This window comes from Hemiscyllium ocellatum, chromosome 38 (genome assembly GCF_020745735.1).
Source record: "Hemiscyllium ocellatum isolate sHemOce1 chromosome 38, sHemOce1.pat.X.cur, whole genome shotgun sequence".
Lineage (NCBI taxonomy): Eukaryota > Metazoa > Chordata > Chondrichthyes > Orectolobiformes > Hemiscylliidae > Hemiscyllium > Hemiscyllium ocellatum.
In genome coordinates, this window is record NC_083438.1 from 18,429,606 (window position 1) to 18,452,337 (window position 22,732).

General features: G+C 43.7%; 1 protein-coding gene across 1 annotated transcript in view; it reads right to left on the minus strand.

Moving 5' to 3' along the window:
* Positions 1 to 22,518, minus strand: part of LOC132833979 (uncharacterized) — a 38,708-nt gene extending 16,190 nt beyond the window's left edge. Inside the window, exon 1 of the mRNA XM_060852689.1 lies at positions 22,192 to 22,518. Coding sequence (XP_060708672.1) covers positions 22,192 to 22,422 — 231 coding nt within the window. The 5' untranslated portion in view covers positions 22,423 to 22,518. The remainder of the gene's footprint in view (positions 1 to 22,191) is intronic.
* Positions 22,519 to 22,732: the final 214 nt, after the last annotated feature.

The following is a 22,732-nucleotide window of genomic DNA, read 5'->3' on the forward strand; positions in this document are numbered from 1 at the left end:
CAGATTATAAGAAGATGTTGGCACATCAGGTAAGTTGGCAAAGTTGTGGAGCAAAGTGATTTCTGTGTAGGCAAATCACTTTGACCATCAAAGGAACAGAAGAGGACTGTTCCTTCAACGCCACCCATTCCCCCCCCAGCCCCTCCCCTCACCAGCACCACCACCACCCCCGCCTTTAATATGGTAAGATCTGTAGAAATTCAAAAAGACCTTGGGGGCTAAGTACACAGGTAGCTATAATGTCACAGACATACATAGAAAATTATCAAAAACGTTATGGAGGTGATGGCCTTTGTGTCCAAAAAAACTCCTTAAGTCAGAAAGAGGCTATTTAGCCGATTGAGTCTGTACTGACCCTCCGAACACCATTCCATCCAGACCCAGTCCCCCTACTGGTCTTCACAACCCTACACTAACCTTGGCTAACCCACCTAGCCTATACATCTTTTGTCACTACAGACAATTTAACGTGACCAATTCACCTAACCTGCAAGTCTTATGAATTTGGCAGGAAAGCAGAACATCTGAAGGAAACCCATGCAGACATGCAGAGAACATGCAAACTCCAGACAGACAGTCACCCAAGGCTGGAATCGATCTTGGGTCCCAGGGACTATGAGGCAGCAGTGCTAGCCATGAGTCACCATGCCACCCTGGAGTACCATGTTTACCTTTGAGTATAGTGAGCAGCTCTGGGCATATGTGAAAAGGGATACATTTCAGCCTCCAGGGTAATGGAGTGTAACTTTATTAAAATGACAACCTGGATTACCTAGGTGGGGGAGAAACTACAAGATGGGACTGCCCAAACTTTTGTTCAACTCCCCGCACTTAAGATTAAAGATCAAATGTTTCAAGGAATTCAGAGGAAACAACAGGGCGGAACTTTCCATTTCTTTTTAAGCCGAATGTGGTGCAAGGAACAAATCGTGCTGAACAGGAGAGACCACCAGAGCTTATGTGCATCAGCAAATGAAACGTGGTCACTCAGTTGGCTTTCTGTTGGGGTCTTTTGGATCGAGGAGGCACAGAATAGAAGGGTCTTGGAAGGTTTCAGGGCAGACGTCATAGGGAGGGGTGGCAAGATGCATTGGAAGCAAGGACTCGGAGGGGCCACTCAGTTTCCACACCCACCACATCCCTCCCCCACCTAGGTAGTCTCAGACTGGGGTGAAAAACGCATCTCCCAACCAACGCCAGCCAAGTATCACAGCAGTCAGGAAGGCTGCCAATGGTCCTAGCCTGACAGGGACTGAGTCAATCACGAAGATGGCACGAGGAGGACCCGAGTTGTTGGCGGGACACTAACAGCCAAGAACCAAATTCCTGTAGCATTTTAATTAGATGCTCCCCTTACACCCAGCCCTAGTGCTGAAGAATGGTTACACCCAAAATGTTGGCTTGCTGTGTTCTTCCAGCCCCCTGCTTGTTAACCAAATGATTCCAGTTTCAGATGACTTTGAACTAGGCGGCCATAAGGTGAGATCTCAATCAATGCTGCCTTGCCTGCAATGAAACATTACTTTGTTGCAGTAGACTGTAAACAGATTTTGGTGAAACAGGGAGTCTTTCAATAAGTATGTCTCATAAAATATATAAGACATTGCACAAGCCACGCTGGTCGCCACATTAAAGGAAAGATGTGGAGAGGGTGCAGAAGTGGTTTACCAGGATGCTGTCCTGATTAGAGGGTATGAGCTATTAGATTCATAGTAATAGAAGCGGGAGTAGGCCATTTGGCCTGCCGAGCCTACTCCGCCATTTGTTAAGAGCACGGCTGATCTATCCATCTTGTATGTTTTGTCCGCAGCCACCACTTCATCTGGAAGTTCATTCCACAACCAACCACGCTAGTGTCCCTCGTGTCTTTTAAATCTCTCTCCTCTCACTTTGAAAACATGCCCACTATTCTTGAAATCCTCAACCCAAAGGAAAAAGCGCCTGTCACTCACCTTACCTATACCCCTTTACGATTTTATAAACCTCTATAAAGGTCACCCCTCAATGTCCGACACTCCAACTAAAGAAATCCCAACTTCTGTTAACTCGAACCCTCCATTCCCAGCAAAAATCCCAATTTTTTTTTCTGAACCCTCTCCAGCTTAATAATAACCCTACAATAACTGGGTGACCAGAACCGCACACGGTACTCCTGACAAAGTTTCTCCAACCTCCTGTACAATCTTAACATGATGTCCCAAATCTCACTCAAAAGGTTGGAACAATGAAGGCAAGTGCACTAAACACCTTCTAAATCATCCTGTCTAAATCTGATACAAAATTCAAAGAATTATGTACTTGAACCCTTAGGTAACTCTGTTCTACCACACTATCCAAGGTCCTACTTTTAACTGAATAAGTTCTGTCCTTGTTTGTTTTACCAAAAGGCAATACTTCACATTCATCCAAATTTAAACTCCATCTGCCGTTCTTCAGCCCATTGACCCAACTGATCAAGAGCTCTTTGCTCATTTGGAGTTGTGTGCAGTTTTGGGTCCCATATCTCAGGAAGGATGTACTGGCCCTGCAGCATGTTCAGAAGACATTCAGAAGAATGGTCCGAGAGGTATCCAATTGAAACATACAGAATATTGAATGGCCTGGACAGAGTAGATGTTGGAAAGATGTTTCCATTGGTAGCAGAGACTAGAATCTGAGGGCATAGCCTTAGAGGAAGGGGAAGACCTTTTAGAATGAAAATAAGGAGAAACTTCAGCCAGAGAGTGAATCTGTGAAATTCATTGCCACAGAAGGCTGTAGAGGCCAGATCATTGAGTATATTTGAGACAGAGAGATAAGTTTTTGAATATCAAGGGAATCAAGGATAATGGGGAGAAAGCAGGAGAATGGAGATGACAAACTGATCAGCCATAGTTGGATGGCAGAGCAGACTCAATACCTTAATGGTTTAATTTCTGCTCCTATGTCTTATGGTCTTAGATATACTTCTTCACTGTCGACTTGGCCTGCATCGTGATCCAGGAACTCTGGGAAATTATCTTTTAATGCATTTAATTGGGGTCTTCAACACTTCCAACAATCCTAACCTAAACTGATATATTCTGGAGAATTTAACCAAAATTTATCTAACTGTTTCACATCCTCTCAACACCAGCATCATTCTTACATGTCTATTCTTCACCTTTTCATGCAACTAGTGTAATCTGTGAATGAGGTGCACTGGTTACAATCAGAGAGCTACAGCACAGAAAAAGGCTTTTCAGCCCAATGTGCCTGTTCCATTTACTGATCCCTCCACCATGAGAAAGGGTTCTTCCCATCTACTACTCCATCTATGCCTTTCATAATTTTACACATCTCAGTCATATCCTCTTCTGTCTCCTCTGCTCCAATTAAAACAACCTCGTTTCATAAATGAAACCCTCCAGCTCAGGCAACATCCTAGTAAATCTCAACATTATCTTCTCCAGTTCCTCCTGTAATGTGGATTCCAGAATTACATGTAATACTCTAGCTGTGGCCTATCCAACCTTTTGTGCAGTTTCAGAATCGACTCTCTGCTCTTAAACTCCAAGCCTCAGCTAATAAAAGGCAAGTACCAAATGTCTTCATAACCACTTGAAGTAAATGATGCACGAACTTAAGGTTTGTTTAGAGGTAATGAGTTTGGACAGTATTCCCTAGTGTGCAATCCCTAGTGTGCAAACAGGCCTAACAAGTGCACACTGACCCTCTGATAACAACCCATCCATCCCATTCCCTTACCCTATTCCTCTCCATTTACCCCTGATTAAACTCAGACATCCCTGAACACAATGGGCAATTTAGCATGGCCAATTCACCCAACCTGCACATCTTTGGATTGAGAGGGAAACTGGAGCACCTGCAGACATGGGGAAAATGTGAAAACTGTACACAGACAGTTGCCAGAGGTTGGAATTGAATCCGGGTCTCCGACGCTGTGAGACAGTAGTTTGCAGCCCACTGTCAAGACTTTGTGACACAAAACGGTGCACTACTACATACACTTTTAACAGATCATTCATTTTATTATTGTTTGCAGGAACTGGCTCTGCACAGGTTTGCGATTATCTTTTGCCTCCAGGTCAAGTGAAAAATAATTCACAAGCTGAAAGGCACTTTGGAAATGCTATGTCATGAATGAGGAATGCAAGCTATTCACTTCATTCCAAAATTGAAGTTAAAGATTGAGAACTGAGCAGAAATGGAATATAAACTATAGAACGGTTATAACACAGAAGGTGCCCACTCAGTTCCTCTGGTCAGTGTTGGCTCTCTGCAAAAGCTACTCAACCTGTCTCATTCCCCTCCATCTTCATCTTCAAATAGTTATTAAGTTTACTTTGACAAGGAAATAAACGCAAAGTACTGCAGATGCTGGAAATCAGAATTGGAAACTAAACATGCTGGAAAGACTCAGCAGGACTGGCAGCCTCTCGGGCAAGAGAAACAGAGTTAACGGAGGGCCGTACAACTCTTCCTCAGGATTGTGGTGATGGGTCAGGTGTTGGATTTAAACATGCAAATGGTAGTTTGGCCATTTTTGCAAGTGGGCTTAACTGAAGGAGTACCATAGTCTTGCCGCAATTGTATAGAGCTTTAGTGGGACTGCGGCTCGGGGGTAGTTTATGATTTTTGTCTCCTTGCAAAGATATCCTGGACATCCAAACTTTTGCAGGTTAGGTGAATTGGCCATGATAAATTGCCTATAGTGTTCAGGCATGTGCACGTTAGGTGCATTAGTCAGGGGTAAATGTAAAGTAATAAGGTAGGGGAATGGGTCCGGGTGGGTCGGTGTGCACTTGCTGGCATGAAGGGCCTGTTTCCACTTGATCTGGAGAGCATGAAGAAATCCTCAAAAGACTGTTCTCTGTGTTGGAAGGATTGCCTACTGGGGTCAGATTGAGTTGGCTGGCCCTGTATTCTCTGGAGTTGCAAAGATTGAGAGATGGTCTTGTTGGGGCATTCAAATTTCTTACAGACCTGATTAGTGCAGATTCAGCAAAGTTGTTGCCCTGCTGTAGCTCAGGTGAGGGGTGGGAGTGAATCTCAAAAAAAAGAATCCCAGTCCCAGAAATAAGAGGCAGACCATTTGCGAAGAGGTAAGATGGACTTGATTTATTCAAGTCACTTGCCGCCCAAGGCGAAAAAACAAGAAACCCAACTGTTATCAAAAAAAAGTTGCTCTTCTGACTGGGTGCAGTTTAATTTCAGCTTTAAGACAGGAATTTACAGATAATCAGCCAAAGCTGATTAATTTATCAACCAGTTTAATACAGTTATAGAGTCATGTCGATGGAACCAGACCTCTCGCTCCAACCAGTCTATGCCAACCAGAATCACTAACTAAACTGGTTCCACCTTCCTGCGTTTGACCCATATCGCTCCAAACAATTCATATCCTTGTACTTAGCGAAATGCTTTTAACTTTGTAACTGTAGCCGCTTACACCACTTTTTCTAGAAGTTCATTCCTCATATGAACCACTGTAAAATAAGTGGTCTCTGAACGTCTTTTTAAAATATTTCTCCTCACACCTTAAAACTATGCTCCCTAGTCTTGAAATAACCTAACCCGAGGGAAAAGACACCTGCCATTCACCTCATTCACACCTCTCCTGACTTTATAAGCCTGTAATAAAGTCACCCCTCAACATCCTCTGCTCCAGTGGAAAAAGTCCCTAGTTTCAGAGACCTTTGAAGTCAGGACCATAATGTGAAACCTTCTGTAGTGCTGCCTTGTGGTAGTGGAATGCAAGTGCAGATAGGTGAGACATGAAATGATCAGTCTCTCCTTTTTCCTCAGTGGTGAGTACTTCTACACTCTGATATAAAAAAGGTCTTGGAGAATTTGAGGCATGAAGGGGAATATGATACTACGCCTCGAAAGAGATGCGTTCTGTACTGCTTCTCTGGTAAATGGGTGCGGTCACAGTAATACCCAAACATCTCCTTCAAACAAGCAGTTGGTAAACAGCTTTGAGTTCTCCCTGGTTGTGTTTTTTTCTAAAGTAAGACAAAGAGAGAGTCATGAGCAGGTGGGATCAGTCTCACAAAGACCCAAAAGAATTTTGATTTTGCGTTCAGTAAGTTGGAAGCTTTTGCTGGCTGCAAGAGAAAGGTTTTCAATTCTCTTCTACTTCCTCTTGTAAAGAAATCAAAAAAAGGGCATATTATTTTTGAATTTTTTTTCTCCTGGATGGGAGAGAAATCATGTGTGAGACTAATAACGGTGTTGCTGAATTGCCTTTGCAAGAGTGTGTATATGGGATGCTGCCAATGTTGATGATTAGTGGTTTAATAATACATTATCTTGTTAAATTATGCCAATTCTGTTTGTTTTAACTATTATATGACATAGAACATTACAGCACAGTACAGGCCCTTCAGCCCTCAACGTTGCGTCAACCTATGGTGAGAATGTATATAGGGGTATAAGCAGACACGGCAAGAGTTAAGTTTTGAATTTTGTGAAACCAGAGGTTCAGCTGAGCATGACTCAGATCAGGTAAGAACTCATAGTTAACAATGAGGTGCTGGATGCAAGGATAATGGGTTAACAAGGTGGAAAAGCAGTCATTATGTAGAGCCATTTAACAAGATGAGGTAGCACTCAGTATGTGAGGTCAGTTTAACAAGGTGAAAAGTATTCATTGTGTGAAGCCAGTTATTCATTGTGAAAGAGCAGATGGCTTCATATTTACTATTGACAGTCGCTGATTGTAATGGTCACCCAACCAATACGTATGTTGCCTTATCTGGATACTCCTCCCTGTAAAAATAACTATATTTCATTGGGAAACTTCTGTTCCAGAGAAGGCCGTGAACCCATGTCTCTGTGCACATGGACGATTGTTCTCTCTCACTCCAGGGCCCAGAATAAAGATGAAGGAGGTAAAACTATACTGTGTCTCTAAGTGTTTAGCTTCGACTGGGGAGGGGGAGGGGCAAGAGAAAGGAAACAGGATGATGACACAACAAATCTGTAGCCCATCTATCCTGCACTATTTCTACTACATGAAAATCAAATAAAGTCTGTTTTGATTAAAGCTTAGTGGTAGACCAATCAAATCACATTTGGAATACAGCACCTTATGCTTACCTTTTTAAAAATGTTACAGTCTAGGCTATCTCTATAACATTCTTTGGCACGGTTGGGAGTCTGGTCTTGTCCAGAACAGAAATTAGTGACTTTAAGGATCTCGGATAGTACAGAGAACTGGAGATCAGAGACAGCGGGAACTTGGCAAGGAGCAGCTGAACAGAGCAGCCCAGCATTACAATCCAGAACCTGAACACCTACAGGGATGTCAGGATGTAAAAAGGTGATACAGCACAAGTGGAAGCTGCTGATTGAGCAAGAACAGAAGCAAGTGATTAAGACTTGTAATTCATAAAGTCTGTATTTTGTGGTTGATAGTTTGTACAGGTGTATTCTGTTTTAACAAGGTCAACAGAAGAAAAGTCCTAAAGCAACTGATGTTATTTGATTTTAAGAGACCTTTTAATAGTTTAACCCAAAGAAGGGGTTACCCCACATCAGATCAAATCAGAGCTGTGATTTGCTCTTTCTGTTCTAGGCAGACAGCTGGGCATATTTCCCAGAGAATTTCTCCAGTTGCTGCTCCTGGAAGCCCAGAGCTGGAACAGCACTGTGGAGTGTGCGGAGCATCTGTAAAGCTGAGAGTATTGATGACAGTGTGGCTCAAGGTGGTCACACTGCAGGCTAAGACTCTACTAGCTGAAAGGGAATGGCTGCCCACCAGAATGAGCAAGAGGACTGAGCAGATATTGCAGGAACGAGGGAGTGCAGTGCTGCAAAAACACAGGGCAGGCAGCATCTAAGGAGCAGGAGAATCGACGTTTCAGGCAAGAGCCCTCAAAAGGAATGAGGCTTGTGAGCTGAGAGGAGCGGAGAGATAAATAGGAAGCAGGGTGGCGAAGGTAGCTGAGAGTACAATGGGTAGATGGAAGTGAGCTTAAAGGTGATAGGTCAGAGAGGAGGGTGGAGTGGATAAGTAGGACGGGTTGCAAGGGGAAAATGAGGAAACTGGTGAAGTCCACATTGATGCTGTGTGATTGGAGAGTCCCAAGGCAGAAGATGAGACGTTCTTCCTCCAGGCATCAGGTGGTTAAGGTGTGGCGATGAAGGAGGCCCAGGACCTGCACGTCCTTGGTGGAGTGGGAGGGGGAATTGAAGTGTTTAGCCACGGGTCAGTGGGGTTGGTGGGTGCAGGTATCCCTGAGATGTTTCCTGAAGCGCTCTGCAAGTAGGTGTCCTGTCTCCAAAGTAGAGACAACCACTTTGGGAGCACCGGATGCAGTAAATGATAGTGTGGAAGTGCAGGTTAAACTCGGATGTAGAAGGTTCCTTTGAGGCCTTGGACGGAGGTAAGAGGTGAGGCGTGGGCGCAGGTTTTGCAATTCCTGTGGTGGCAGAGGAAGGTGCCAGGAGGGGTGGGTGGGTTGGTGAGGGGGCATGGACTTGACAAGAGTATCATGGAGGAGTCCACCCTCCTCTCCAACCAATCACTATTATCCCCACCTACCACACCCCCACCCTCTTAGCTCACAAGCCTCATTCCTGATGAAGGGTTCTTGCTCGAAACATCAATTCTCCTGTTCCTTGAATGTTCCCTGAACTATTGTGCTTTTCCAGCATTACACTCTCAACTCTGATATTCCAGCATCTTCAGTCCTCACTTTCTCCCAGGCACTGCAGGAACCCCTGGTGATATTTATGTTGCAAAACTGCTGTCTCTTTTGGGGGAAATGGCCTCAGGAGAAACCAGGAACAGCTACATTTGTTTGGATCTTCTACACGGGAGAAAGTGTGAGAAGGCAATCGTCATAGAAGATTCAATAGTAAGGGGAATAAATATCTGTGGCAGCAAATAGGATGCCAGGGCAATACATTTTCCATTTGGTGCTAGAGTCAAGGATGTTAGAGACCAGGTACAGGACATCCTAGAGGTGGGAGGATGAACTGCCTGTGGTTTTGGTACACATCGGTATCAATGGAACATGTTAATAAGAAGTGATGAGGTCCTAAAAGTAGAATATAGGGAGTTACTGAGATTTTAAGGGGTTAATTTGCTCTGCTGACCTTCAGGAAATTGGATTTCCTAGGGGTAGGATGGTATGTTTCTCTGTCTTTGCAGGTACAATGTAAAAAAAATTGCACAGCCCATCTAATTACACATTTGGAGTAAACTTACATTATTGTCTCCTGTCCAGAATCATTAAGAACATTGCAGTTGGAATTCGGACTACACTCTGCAGTTTACAAAAAACGATTTACACCAGATCTTGCCATTCAGGGATGATTTACCTCACATTGTTTCTGGAAATGGTCTAGTCACTGCATTGTGTCCTGAGTGGCATGTGACTGTGGGGGAGGGGTAGGGGGTGTCTTGTGGGCATTATTGACTGCAATGTGAAATTTTGTATCAAGGCCGAACTGGTTCCTTTGTACAGGGAGCTTCTCTTGACGTGCTTCGCAAGCTTTATGAAGAGTGCTAACTGACCTTCCAAAGCGTGTATTTGCTTAATAAATTTTGGCTGTTCACAAAAGTTGGCGTATTGCAGCTGCATCAACTGTGTAAGAAACTCAAGAAAAAGAACCTAACATTACAAAGTAAGTTGAAAAGTAGGATATCAAAAGGTGGCAAGCTCAGGATTACTATCAGAACCATGTTCTTGGCAGAGTAGAAATAACAGGATATATTAGACAAACATGTGTATAGAAGACTGGCGCAAGGGAGACAGTTTCTTTGGGACTGTTTCTGGGGGAGGTGGGACCAGTACAAATTGGACGGATTGCAACAAGGCAGGACCAGGGTTGATGTCCTAGGACAAGTATCTGCCATGGAACCTATTGAGAAGGAGCAAAACTTGAACTTCTCTTGGGAAATAAGGCAGACAAGTTAATGAGGTGTTAACAACTTAAACTGGCCCCAAGTCAATGGGGCCATTTATTATAATTTTATTCGTTGTAAAATAGTGATGGAAAAGGATGGAGAAAGTGAGGACTGTAGATGCTGTAGATCAGAGTCAAGAGTGTGGTGCTGGCAAAGTATAGTAGGTTAGGCAGTATCAGAGAAGCAGGAGAGTCGATGTTTCGGGCACAAGCCCTTCATCAGGAGTGAAGGGCTTACCCAAAATGTTGATTCTCCTACTCCTGACCTGCTGTGCTTTTCCAGCACCACACTGTTGACATGGAAAAGGATGGACCTGATCTAAAAGTTCAAACTCTAAACTGGAGTAAGGCCAACTTTGATTGTATTGGGCAAAAAGCTAATTGGGAGAGCCTAAGTTGATAGGGTTGTTAAGGAGGCGTATGGTGTGTTGGCTTTCACTAACAGAAGGATCGAGTTTAAGAGACCTGAGGTTAGGCTGAAGCTCTATATAGCCCTTGTTAGCCTACACTTGGAATATTGTGTTCAGTTCTGGTCATGTCATTACAGGAAGGATGTGGAAGCTTTAGAGAGAGTGCAAAGGAGATTTACGAGGATGTTGCCTGGACTGGAAGGCATGTCTTATGACAAAAGGATGAGGGAGCTGAGGCTTTTCTTATTGCAGTGAAGGAAGTGAGAAGCAGCTTGATAAAGGTGCACAAGATGATGAGGGGCATAGAAAGAGTGAAGTAAGAATTTTTTTCCTGGTGCAGAAATGGCTATCACAAAGGGGCATAATTTTAAGGTGATTGGAAGAAGGTTTACAGGAGATATCAGAGGTCAGTATGTTGGAAGTGTGGAATGCACTGCCAGCAGTGGTAGTAGAGTCTGATATATTAGGGACATTTAAGTGACTCTTGGATAAGCACATGCATGATAGTAAAATGAAGGGTATGTAGGTTAGTTTGACCTTCGGGTAGAATAAAAGCTCAATACAACAGACGGCCGAAGGGCCTATACTGTGCTCTACTGTTCTATGTTTTAAGTACTTTTTGGTAAAGGGATGGGGGAAAAAGTGAGAGGCCTTCAAAAATGAGATGCTGAGAGTCCAGAGGTCGTACATTCCTATCAGTATGAAAGACAAAGCTGGTAGCTCTCAGGAATACTGGATAACTGGAGAAACTGAGGCTCTGGTAAAGAAAAAAGGAGGCATACATCAGGTGTAGACTACTGGGATCAAACATTTCCCACCAGTATTTACTGTGGAGAAGGATGTGAAAGCTTGCAAACGTGGAGAAATAAGTAGTGACATCTTGAACAAGTGTCTACAATACACAACAAGTGGTGCTGGAGGTCTTAAGATACATAAAGGTGAATACATATTTCAGGACCTGATCAGGTGTATCCCAGGCCTTTATGGGAAGCTAGCAAACTGATTGCTGGGCCCGTTGCTGAGATATTTGTATCATCAATGGCCACGGGTGAGATACCGGAAGATGGAAGGTGGCTAATACGGTGCCACAATTTAAGAAATGTGGTAAGGAAATGCCAAGTGGCAGTAGACTGGTGAGCCTGATGTCAGTGGTGGGTATGTTGTTGGAGGGGATTGTGGAGAACAGGATTTACATGTATTTGGAAAGGCAAGGACTGATTAGAGACAGTCAACTTGGCTTTGTGTGTGGGAAATCATGTCTTCCTAATTTGACTGACTTTTTTGAAGTAGTGACAAACAAAATTGATGAGGGCAGAGCAGTGGATCTTGTATTTATGGAACTCAGCAAGACATTTGACAATATTTCTCATGGTAAACTAGTTGGCAAGGTTAGTTCACACGGAATCCAGGATGCAAGATTGAAGGTAGAAGACAGAGGGTGGTTGTTTTTCAGACTGGAGGCCTGTGACTAGCATATAAATGCTTTTCATCATTTATATAAATGACTTGGATCTGAATATAGGAAGAGTGGTTAGAAAGCTTGCAGATGAAACCAAAATTGATGGTGCAGTGGACAGTGAAGGTGGTTACCTCAGGGTAGATCGGGATCTTGATCAGATGGGCTGAGGAGTGGCAGATGGAGTTTAATTTAGATAAATGTGGGTTGCATTTTCGAAAGGCAAATCAGGGCATGGCTTATATACTTAATGGCAGGGTCCTGGGGAGTGTTGCCAAACAAAGAGACTTTGGGTTGCAGAGTTCATTGTTCTTTGAAAGTGGAGTCAGGGTAATGAGGGAGGCATTTGGTAACGTTGCATTGAGTTTAGGACTCAGGATGTCATGTTGTACCTGTATAGGACATTGGTTTGGCCTCTTTTGATCACTGCACTCAATTCTGGTCACCCTGCTATAGGGAAGATGTTGATAAAGTTGAAAGGGTGCAGAAACGTTCTACAAAGATGTTGCCGAAGTTGGAGGGTTTGAGCTATAGGGAGAGGCTGAATATGCTGGGGTTATTGCCCTGGAGTTTGAGGCTGAGGGGTGACCTGATAGAGGTTTATAAGAATCATGAGGCATGGACAGGGTGCATAGTCACAGTCTTTTTCAGAGGGCAGGAGTCGAAAACTATCGGGCATAGGTTTAAGATGAGAGGGAAACTATAATGACAGATGATTGAGGACAATTGGCAGAGATGACCTAGATTCAGATGACGTCCGGTCCATTTCGGTAGAGGTAAATAACAGCAAAGGAAGGAAGACACAGGTAGGTATCATGTCCAAACCACCAAACAGTCGTGACATACTTGAATAAAGGTGATAAAACAAATGAGAGGAGCATGTAACAGAATACAGCAATATTATGGGTGGCTCTAATCTTCATGTTGATTAGATCAATCATGTTGGAAAGAAGAGCTGTAATAAGAAATCCATAGAACCATAGAATCACTACAGTGTGGAACCAGGCTATTTGGCCCAACAAGTCCACACTGACCCTCGAGACAGTATCCCACCCAGACCCATTCCCCTACCATTATTACTCTACATTTCCTCTGATTCATGCACCTAACCTACACATCCCTGATCATGTTGGGCAATTTAGCATGGCCAACTCACCTAACCTACACCTGTATGTGGGAGTGCGTTTAGGATAGTTTCCCACAGCAATAGGTCTTGGAGTCAACTGAGACACAGGCAAATTGTAACCAGTAATGAGACAAGTTTAATAAGTGACCTCAGAGTAAAAGATCCCAAGTAGTGATCATAACAGGTCAGAACTTATTCAGTTGTGTCGGAAACAACTGTTTAACCAAAATAAAGGGAATTACATTTAAATGAGGATAGAGTTAGCTAAAGTGGACTGGCCAGAGAGATTGGCAGCAGCAAAGGCATGCATTTAAAAAGGACGCAAATCATGAATCTGTATCCGCAATAAGGAGGAGAGATTCTGAGAGGGCTAAACCAACCATAGCCAACCAAGGAAGTTAAGGAGAGCATAAAATTGGAAGACAAAGCACGTAGGGAGGCAAAGGTCAGTGATAGCCCTGAGGGCTAAATTCAGAATCCAGCAAAGAAGGACTAAAAAGACAATAATGAGAGAAAATACTGACAAAGGCAAATTAGCAAGGAATATAAAAACTGACAATAGTAGCTTTATTGAAGATATCAAAAAGGAAGGGAGAGATCATAGAGTCAGAGATGTACAGCATGGAAATAGACCCTTCGGTCCAACCTGTCCATGCCGACCAGATATCCCAACCCAATCTAGTCCCACCTGCCAGCACCCGGCCCAGATCCCTCCAAACCCTTAGATCAAAACAAACAAAAGGCCATAAGAAAATGAATCTGCACAGATAGTTATAGGGAAGAAGGAAATTACAGAGAAGTTAAACAAATATTTTGCATCAGTCTTTATGGTGGAAGGTACTTCAATTATCCAATTAATAAGAATGTAAAGGGGAGGAATTACAAATCATCATCACCAAAGTAGTAACACTACGCAAACTATTGGGTTAAAAAGGAAGAAAGGTCCTTTGGCCCTGATGGCTTACATCGAGGATATTAAAAGTAGCGGCAGAGACAGTGCATGCATTGGTTGTAATTTTCCAAACATCAGTGCTGGAGAAGTACTCATGATTGGAAAACTGCTAATGTAACACCCCCATTAAAAAAAAGAGAGAGAGAGGGGCAAAAATCCATTAGCGTAATATTTATCATTGGAAAAAATGTTGGAGTAAATTAGTAAGTCATAGCAGCATATTTGGGAAATTAGAATCTAATCAAGATTAATCAGGACGACTTCATGAAAGGGAAGTCCCATTTGACTAACTTATTCCCTTTTGAGTTTTTCAGGGAAGTATCAAACAGAGTGGAGAGGGGAACCAGTAGATCTATTGTATTTGGACTTCCACAAGGCGATCAACAAGGTAACTCACTAAAGGTTAAGTCAAAAGATAAGAGCCCCCATGGTGTTGGAGACCATATATTTGCTGGATAGAAAAATGGCTAATGGACAGAAAAGAGCAAGTCAAGATAAGCAGTTCCTTTTCAAATTGGCAATCAAGGATTAAATGCCAGAACTACAACTGTATATAGTATGTTAATAACTCAGGAAGGAAGCAAATCTACTGTAGCTAAATTTGCAGGTGATACATAAAAATAGATGGAAAGGCAATTTGTGGAGAGAATACAAACAGTTTACAGCTAGATCAATAGGCTAAGTAAGTGGTAAAAATGTTAGCAAATGACATACAATGTGGGCAAATGTGAAGTTCATTTTGGAAGGGAGGATGAAAGAACAAAATGTTATTTAAACAGAGAAAAGCTGCAGCACAAAGGGACCTGGGGGGACTTGCGTGTGAAACAAAGCTAGCGCACAGGTACACAATGTAACCAGGAAGAATAATATAAGATTGACCCTTATTTCAAGGGGGTTGGAGTTCCAGAGTAGGGAAGTCTTACTACAACTGCACAAGGTGCTGGGGAAACCACATCTAAAATATTGTGAGCAGTCTTGTCCCTTATTAAAAATATATATATCTTTTCATTGGAGGCAGTTCAGAGAGGGTTCACCAGGATGATCCGTAGCCCGAGGGGCTTCCTTATGAGCAAAGCCTAAACAGTTCGGGACTCTACTCACCGTAGCTCAAAAGAATGAGGTGGTCTCACGACAACATACAGGATTCTTTAGGGCTTGCCAAGATAAATACTGCGAGGACATTTCCCCCCTCATGGAAGAGTCTAGGCCAGAGGGAACAGACAGCACCAGTTTAAGACAGAGATAAGGAGGAATTTCAGCTCTCAATAAAGGGAGTGTTTTTGGAACTCCTTGCCACAGAGAGCTGTGGAGGCAGATCCTGGTGTACATTTATGGCTGAGATAGAAAGACTCTTCAATTTGGGAATAAAGAGCGATAGGGAAAAGGCAGGAAAGTGGACGTTAGATCAGCCATGATCCTATTGGATGGCGGAGCAGGCTCAAGAGGTTGAGTGGTCTACTCCTGTTCCTCTTCCTTTTGGTCTAATGGGAAGGCAAGGCAAAGATTCTTCTGACTACTGCTGTTTCTTGGGAGGGATCCTGCCCGTACCATTGATCGCCTCAAACTCTCTCTGATGGTTGAGGTGTACAATAGAAAAATTAAGCAACACTTTTCTGAAGTGAAATTAACTCTTACAGCCATACAGAGGTGCAGCACAGAAACAGACCCTTCAGTCCAGCTCATCCATGCTGACCAGATATCCTAAATTAATATAGAATCATATTTGCCAGCATTTGACCCATGTCCCTCTAAATCCTTCCTGCTCATGTTTCCATCAGGATGCCCTTTAAATGTTGTCATTGTACCAGCTTCCACCACTTCCTCTGGCAGCTCATTCCATACACGCACCACCCTTTCTGTGAAAAAGTTACGCCTTATGACCTTTTTAAATCTTTCTGCTCTCACCCTAAACATATGCCCTCCAATGCTAGATTCCCCCACCCTGAGGAAAAGACCTTGTCTCTTTACCCTGTCCATGCAGCTCATGATTTTAAAAATCTCTATAAAAAGGTCCCCTCAGCCTCTGAGGCTCCAGGGAAAACAGCCCCAGCCTCAGCTTCTCCCTCCAGCTCAAACCCGCCAACACCCCTTGTAAAATCTTTATGAACCCTTTCAAGTTTCACAATATCCTTCCTATTTCAGGGAGACCAGAATTGCTTCTTTACACAAAAGATGGTCCAATCTGGGACTCTGAATAACAGTGACCCTTTGTGGAACAATCAACTGTTAAATTCAAAAAGTGGAGATTGATGAATTTCTGGACATGACACTCCTTTAGATTTGCACCCTATCATATTCACACTCACCACCAATACTCAGTTGCAGCTCCTCTGGCAGCATCATCCAAACCCACAACCATTTCCGCCAAGAAGGACAAAGATAACCAACATGAGAACACCACCCTCTACATCCCGTCTTGTAAATGTATTGCTATTCCTTCAAGCTACTGGGTCAAATTCCTGGGGCTCTCCCCCCGATAACACTGTGGGTGTCACTATTCCAAGGACTGCAATGGTTCAAGAAGGCATCACACCCACAGATTGTCCAGAGCATAGTATGAAGGGCTTTTGCCCAAAACGTCAATTTGCCTGCTGCTGCTCCTCCTGCTGTGTTTTTCCAGGACCACTCTAATCTACACATCAACAATTAATGCTGACCTAGCCAACAGCGTTCCACATTCCATGAACAAATAAGCATCTTTGAAAGTTTACGTCCTTACGTGTAAGGAATGAAGGAGGGTACATGATTTTAGGACACACATCAGCATGGGCCCCACTGAATGCCAGAATGTGTCAAGGGTTAAATGCCTTACTCCTGTTGTTTCTGGATGGTAGATCGCAAATTCAAACAGGAAGTCTACAAATCTGCTCCATCTTGTCTTTTGCTCTCTCCACAGATAGTGTCAGACCTGTTGACTTTCTCCAGCACTTTGACCAAAAATAAAAACAAAGCAGTGGCAGTTCTGAAATTGTCAACAAAATTCAGTTAAGGTTGAAGGTCACGAATGTTTCTTGGATGTGACCATCACTGGCTAAAGCACAATTTATTGCCTCTTCCTAATTGCCATGAATAAAATGGTGGTTAGGTAGCTTTGTAAATCTCAGTAGACCTTACAGGCAGGGTTCTGGGCTCCCTAGTCATCGACAGCATCCTTTCTGCATTTATTCTCCCTAGTCCTGTTGTTAGAAATTGATAGGTTTCTGTGAGATTCCCCTTGTTCTTCTGAACTCAAGTGAATGTAATCCTAACTGATGCAGTCTCTTTCATACATCAGTTCGATCATACTAGGAATCAGTCTTGTAATTTTTGTTGCAATCCTTCCATCACTAAAGCTTTCTTCCTCAGAAAGAAGAGGCCTAAAACTGCACAAGATATTGCAGTTGTCCTTTCAGCAAGGTCCCTGCACAATTGCAGCAAGACATCCCTGCTACTGTACTTGAATCCTCTCGCTATTAAGGCCAACATACTATTTGACTTTTAATTTCCTGCTGCACTGCACACTGGCATTCAAAGACACCCAGGTCTCTTTGCAGTTCCCCTTTTCTCAATTTATTTGTTATTAATAAATAATCTGCTGTCTGGTTTTGCTACAAAAGTGGATAACCTCACATTTATCCACCATGCATTTGCCCACTCACTCAACTTGACCTAAACCACACTGAAGCTGTATCCTCACAGTTCACCTTTCCACCTTGCTTTGCATCATGTGCAAACTTGGAAATGTTATATTTGATTCCCTTAGCCAAATCATTAAATATTTATCCACCATAACATCTGCTCTATCTAATGCTTGACTCACGTTTATCACCTTAGTTGCACTTTTTCCTTTGAGAATATGACCCCGACTGTGGAATGAGTGACGATTGTTTCAATCCTTTTAGCTGAAACATCATTCTACTAAATTGGTGCTGTCAATTCCAGGCACAATACACCCTTCCTGAGGTGTAGTACCCAAAACCGAACAGTTACTCCAGATGGGACCTCATAAGAGATCTCGGTTCTAACATAAATTTTCACTCCTTTGGATAGAAGCCCTCATGACAGAGAAAATACCATGTAGCTTTTTTTAAAAAATGATGACTTTTATCAGTTTATTGATTTGGGCTTGTTGACCTTTCTGCTTTGTCACCCAACGTACATTTTTAAAATACTTACTGATTGATCTGTCTGGGTGGAAGGACATCCTCACATACTTGAAAGCATAATACTGCAAATACAACATGGCACAGTTGTTAGCACTGCTGTCTCACAGCGCCAGGAATCAGAGTTTGATTTCAGCCTTGGGCAAATGTCTATGTGGAGTTTGCACACTTTCCCCCAGGTCTGCATGAGTTTTCTCCAGGTGCTCTGGTTTCCTCCCACAATCCAAAAGGTATGCAAGGGTATGTGAACTGGTCATGCTAAGTTGCCCATAGTGTTCAGAGATGTGTAGGTTAGATGCATTAGTCAAGGGAAATTTAAAGTAATATGTTAGGAGAATGGATCTGGATGGGTTATTCTTCAGAGGGTCAGTGTGGACGTGTTGGGGCGAATGGCCTGTTTCCACACTAAAGATTCCATGAATAGCTCTAAAAAAGAAGCTGGGGATCCTCCGCAGGTCTGCAAGCATCTGCAAACAGAGGACAGGAGTTCATGTTTGAATCTTCAACACTGAAGAGACAGCTGGAAGTGTGAATGCATGGGTGGAAGTGGAACAGAAGGCCAACTCGTGGGAGTAATAAACGACAAGGGAAGTTCAACATTAAAAGGTGTCATCAAACACAAGGTGGAGGGAGTGGTAACAGTTGTAATGTCAAAGGCAGCCCTCATACTAGCTCCATCTGCTCCAGTTTTGTATAGTTTATTAATATCCCTTTGCAACTTGCTTCTGCCACCTGCATTGTCACCATTCTGAATTAGGCTAGCTACTTTTCTTTTCCTAGCGAACCAATTCTAAAAATACAGACAAGTTATGACCCCATTACAGGTCTCACCAATTTGAGAACATATCCACTGTCTGTATCCATAAGAGCATAAGAAATAGGAACAACAGAACGCTGTTTGACTTCATGAGCCTGCTCTGCCTTTTCATTGTATAATGGCTGATCTGAGATTCCTCCAATCAACTTCCCTGCTCTTTCCCCATACTGATCAAGAATCTATCTCAGCCTTGAATATGCTTAAAAATTCCATCCCTTCAACTTTCTGTGGTAAAGAGTCCCAAAGATTCAACCCTCAGAAGAAATTCCTCCTGACTCCAATCTTAATATTAACTCAGACTACAAAGATATTCTCAATGAATGATATTCTGTAAATTGGGAGAAAGTGAGGACTGCAAAAGCTACAGATCAGATGCAAAAGCATGGTGCTGGAAAAGCACAGCAGGTCAGGCAGCATCCAAGGAGCATGAGAATCGATGTTTCAGGCATAAGCCCTTCATCAGGAATGAGGCTTGTGGGCCAGAGGGTGGGTTGGGTGGGTGGGGGGAGGGAAGGTAGCAGAGAATGCAATAGATACTCTAAATTGTTTGCATTCCTCTCGCAACCTGCTTTCCACCTGTTTTTGTGATGTCTGCAAATCTTCGGTCCAACTCACCCACGCTGACCACTTATCCTAACCTAATCTAGTCCCATTTGCCAGCACCTGGTTCATATCCCTTGAGACGCTTCCTATTCATATCCCCAACCAGATCCATTTTAGACACTGTAACTGTACCAGCCTCCGCCACATTCGCTGTGCAAAAAGGGTTACCCCTTACGTCCCTTTATGTCTTCCCCCTCTCACCCAAAACCTATGAACTCACCCATACAAGGGAAAATACTTTGTCTATTTATCCTATTGATGCTCATGATGTTGGAAACCTTTATAAAGGTCACCCCTCAGCCTCCAAGGCTCCAGGGAAAACAGCCACAGCCTATTCAGCCTCTCTCTACAGTTCAAATCTTCCAACCCTGGCAATATCCTTGTAAATCTTTTCTGATCCCTTTCTGAGAATGTGCGTGGGCTATAAACAGGTAGGGAAAAGAGTTGAGTTTGAGTTTTGTTAAACATGAGATTCAGTTGAGCATAACTCAGATCAGATAACTTACAGTTAACAATGGGGTTCTGGAGGCAAGGGTAATTGGTTAACAAGGTGGAAACCTTCCTGATGAAGGGCTTATGCCCGAAACGTCGAGTTTCCTATTCCTTGGATGCTGCCTAACCTGCTGTGCTTTAACCAGCAACACATTTTCAGCTTCAAGGTGGAAACATATTCAATATGTAGAGCCATTTAACAATATTGGAAGCATTCAGTGTGCAAGGTCAGTTTAACAAGGTGAAAAGTATTCATACGTGAAGCCAGTTAAGGTTAAGAACATTCATTGGGTAACAGAAGATGGCTTAATCTTTACTGTTAATGCTCGCTGATTGTAAAGTTCACCCAATTAATATGTATGTTGCCTTATCTGGATGCTCCGCCCTGTAAAATGACTATAATTCTTTCAGAAACTGCTGTTCAAGAGAAAACCAAGAACTTATGTCTCTGTGCCTGAGTGATTGTTCTCTCTGCCTCCAGGGCCCAGAATAAAGATGATGGAAGCAAAACTATACTGTGTCTCTGAGCATTTTGCTTTGACTGAGGGGAGAAAATAGGACGACATTTCAAATTTCACAACATCCTTCCAAATGGAAGGAGACCAGAATTGCTTGCAATATTCCAAAAGTGGCCTATCCAACATCCTGTATATTTGCAACAAGACCTCTCAACTCCGATACTCAATGCTCTGACCAATAAAGGAAAGCATACCAAATGCCTTCTTCACTGTCCTATATATCTGCAGTTGTCATTCTGAAAAAGGGCCACTTATACCCACTCGCTGTTCATTAGCCAATTACTTATCATTCCTGATGAAGGGCTTATGCTCGAAACATCGAATTCCCTATTCCTGAGATGCTGCCTGGCCTGCTGTGCTTTGACCAGCAACACATTTTCAGCTGTGATCTCCAGCATCTGCAGACCTCATTTTTTACTCAATTACTTATCAAGGTCAATTGTCTCATCCAAACTTACACGTCAAAACCAAAAGAATAAAAAGATTGAAAACTAGAGAACTGATAGTGAGTGGATATTGATTTCTGGTTAGACTTGGAGTTCGATGCAGAAATCTTATTTCCAGATTATAGAAAGGGTACATAGTACAAGAGGGCACAAAGAGTGTTAAGGATATATAATTCTGAAATTCTACGATCTCTGCCTTGAGCCAGAAAGGCTAACAAGTGAGCTTATAATGAAGATATGGCGGATGTGGGGACAATTAAGTTCAGCTAAGTGGTTTGAAATATTAAAGGATTTTTACAGAGTAGATCCAGGGTCAAGGAGTCTGCTTCATTTCCACCACATTCAGCATCCATTTTCACCCTCACTGACTGCAGCAGTGTGAACGATCAATGAGATTCACTGCAATAACATACCAAGGCTCCTCCAAAAGCACTTCCCAAACCCCATTACCTCCACCACCTTAAAGGATGAGGGCAATAGATACATGGGACACCATCACTTTCAAGTTCCCTGCTAAGACATAGGAGCAGAAATCAGGCCATTCAGCCCATCAAGTCTGCCCTGCCATTTAATAATGGCTGAGAAGTTTCTCATTCCCATGATCACCCTTGATCCCCATTCACAGTCAAGAAGCTGTCTCATCTGAATGACACTCAGCAACCTGGCCTCCACACCATTCTGTGGCAGTGATTTCCACAGATTCACCAGTCTCTGGCTGAAGAACCTTCTGCTATTCAAGATATTCACCAACTTGACTTAGAAATATATTGCTGGTTGATTGTGACTGGGCCAAAATCCTGGAACTTCCCCAATAATGACATGGTGGGTTTACCTACATCATGGACTGCAGCGGTTCAAGGTTAGCACCACCATTACAAGGGGCACCTGGGGACCAGAAACAAATGCTGGTTCAGCTAAGGATCCCACATCCCATGAATTCATTTAGGAACTATATAGGGGGTTTGGGGGAAGTGCTCCCACTTCAAGGAAAGGAGAGAAAAATCAACAAATCCACGGGGAAACTCAAACATTTCTTCAGGTTGGGAGAATTCGGTACTGTCAGTGCTAGGGACGGAAAGCAACTCATTTGCTGGGCGCGGGGAGGAAACTCGAGCGTAGATAATGTTGAAGAAGGGAAGAGAGAAGTAACGCTGAGCGTGTTGCCGGAGGATCGAATGAAAGGGGGTTTTAATATGAAGTGTAAATCCGGCATGCCGCCTTTAATGAGCGCTGTCTTTTTTTTGAATTTCACAGATGAATGAATTCCGTTATCGCCGCCTTGAGTTAAAATCGAGTGCAAGTGATCCGGGGCGCAATTTGCGTACTCACCCTGGCGGTGCGGGTGAGGTCATTGAACTTCTTGCGGCACTGCAACCAGGTCCTGGGAGTGATGCTCTTGAGATTGACATAGAGTGCCACCTCCCTCCAGGCCTGGCGCAGGGTCTGCCTGGGCATCTTCCTGCCATCCGAAGGGAAGAGGACCTCCTTGTGGGCTCTCACCTGCTCCACCAAGACCTTCAGGGCGGCATCGCTGAACCTGGGAGCGCGGGGCTCCACCATGGCCTCCGCCCCGCAAGGAGACCAAGTCTCCGCGGCGGCACCGCTTCCCTATTGTTGGGGCGGTGTGTTGTTGCAAGCGTGCGCTTTAAACCAGCGCTGGGTGCGCCGGATATTGCCCGGGGCCGGAACTCCCGCCCTGTAGCGCAGCGACCGGCGTAAGGTACGCCCGCGCCAGCTGCGCCGCTTCCCATTGGCTGCTTCGCTCGGAGGGCGTGGGTGGCCGCGCGTGGGCCAGTCACACACAAAGGGGGGCCGTCCTTCCACCGAGGGGAGCAGCCAATGAGAAGGCGGCCCGTTCCGGGCGGTCGCT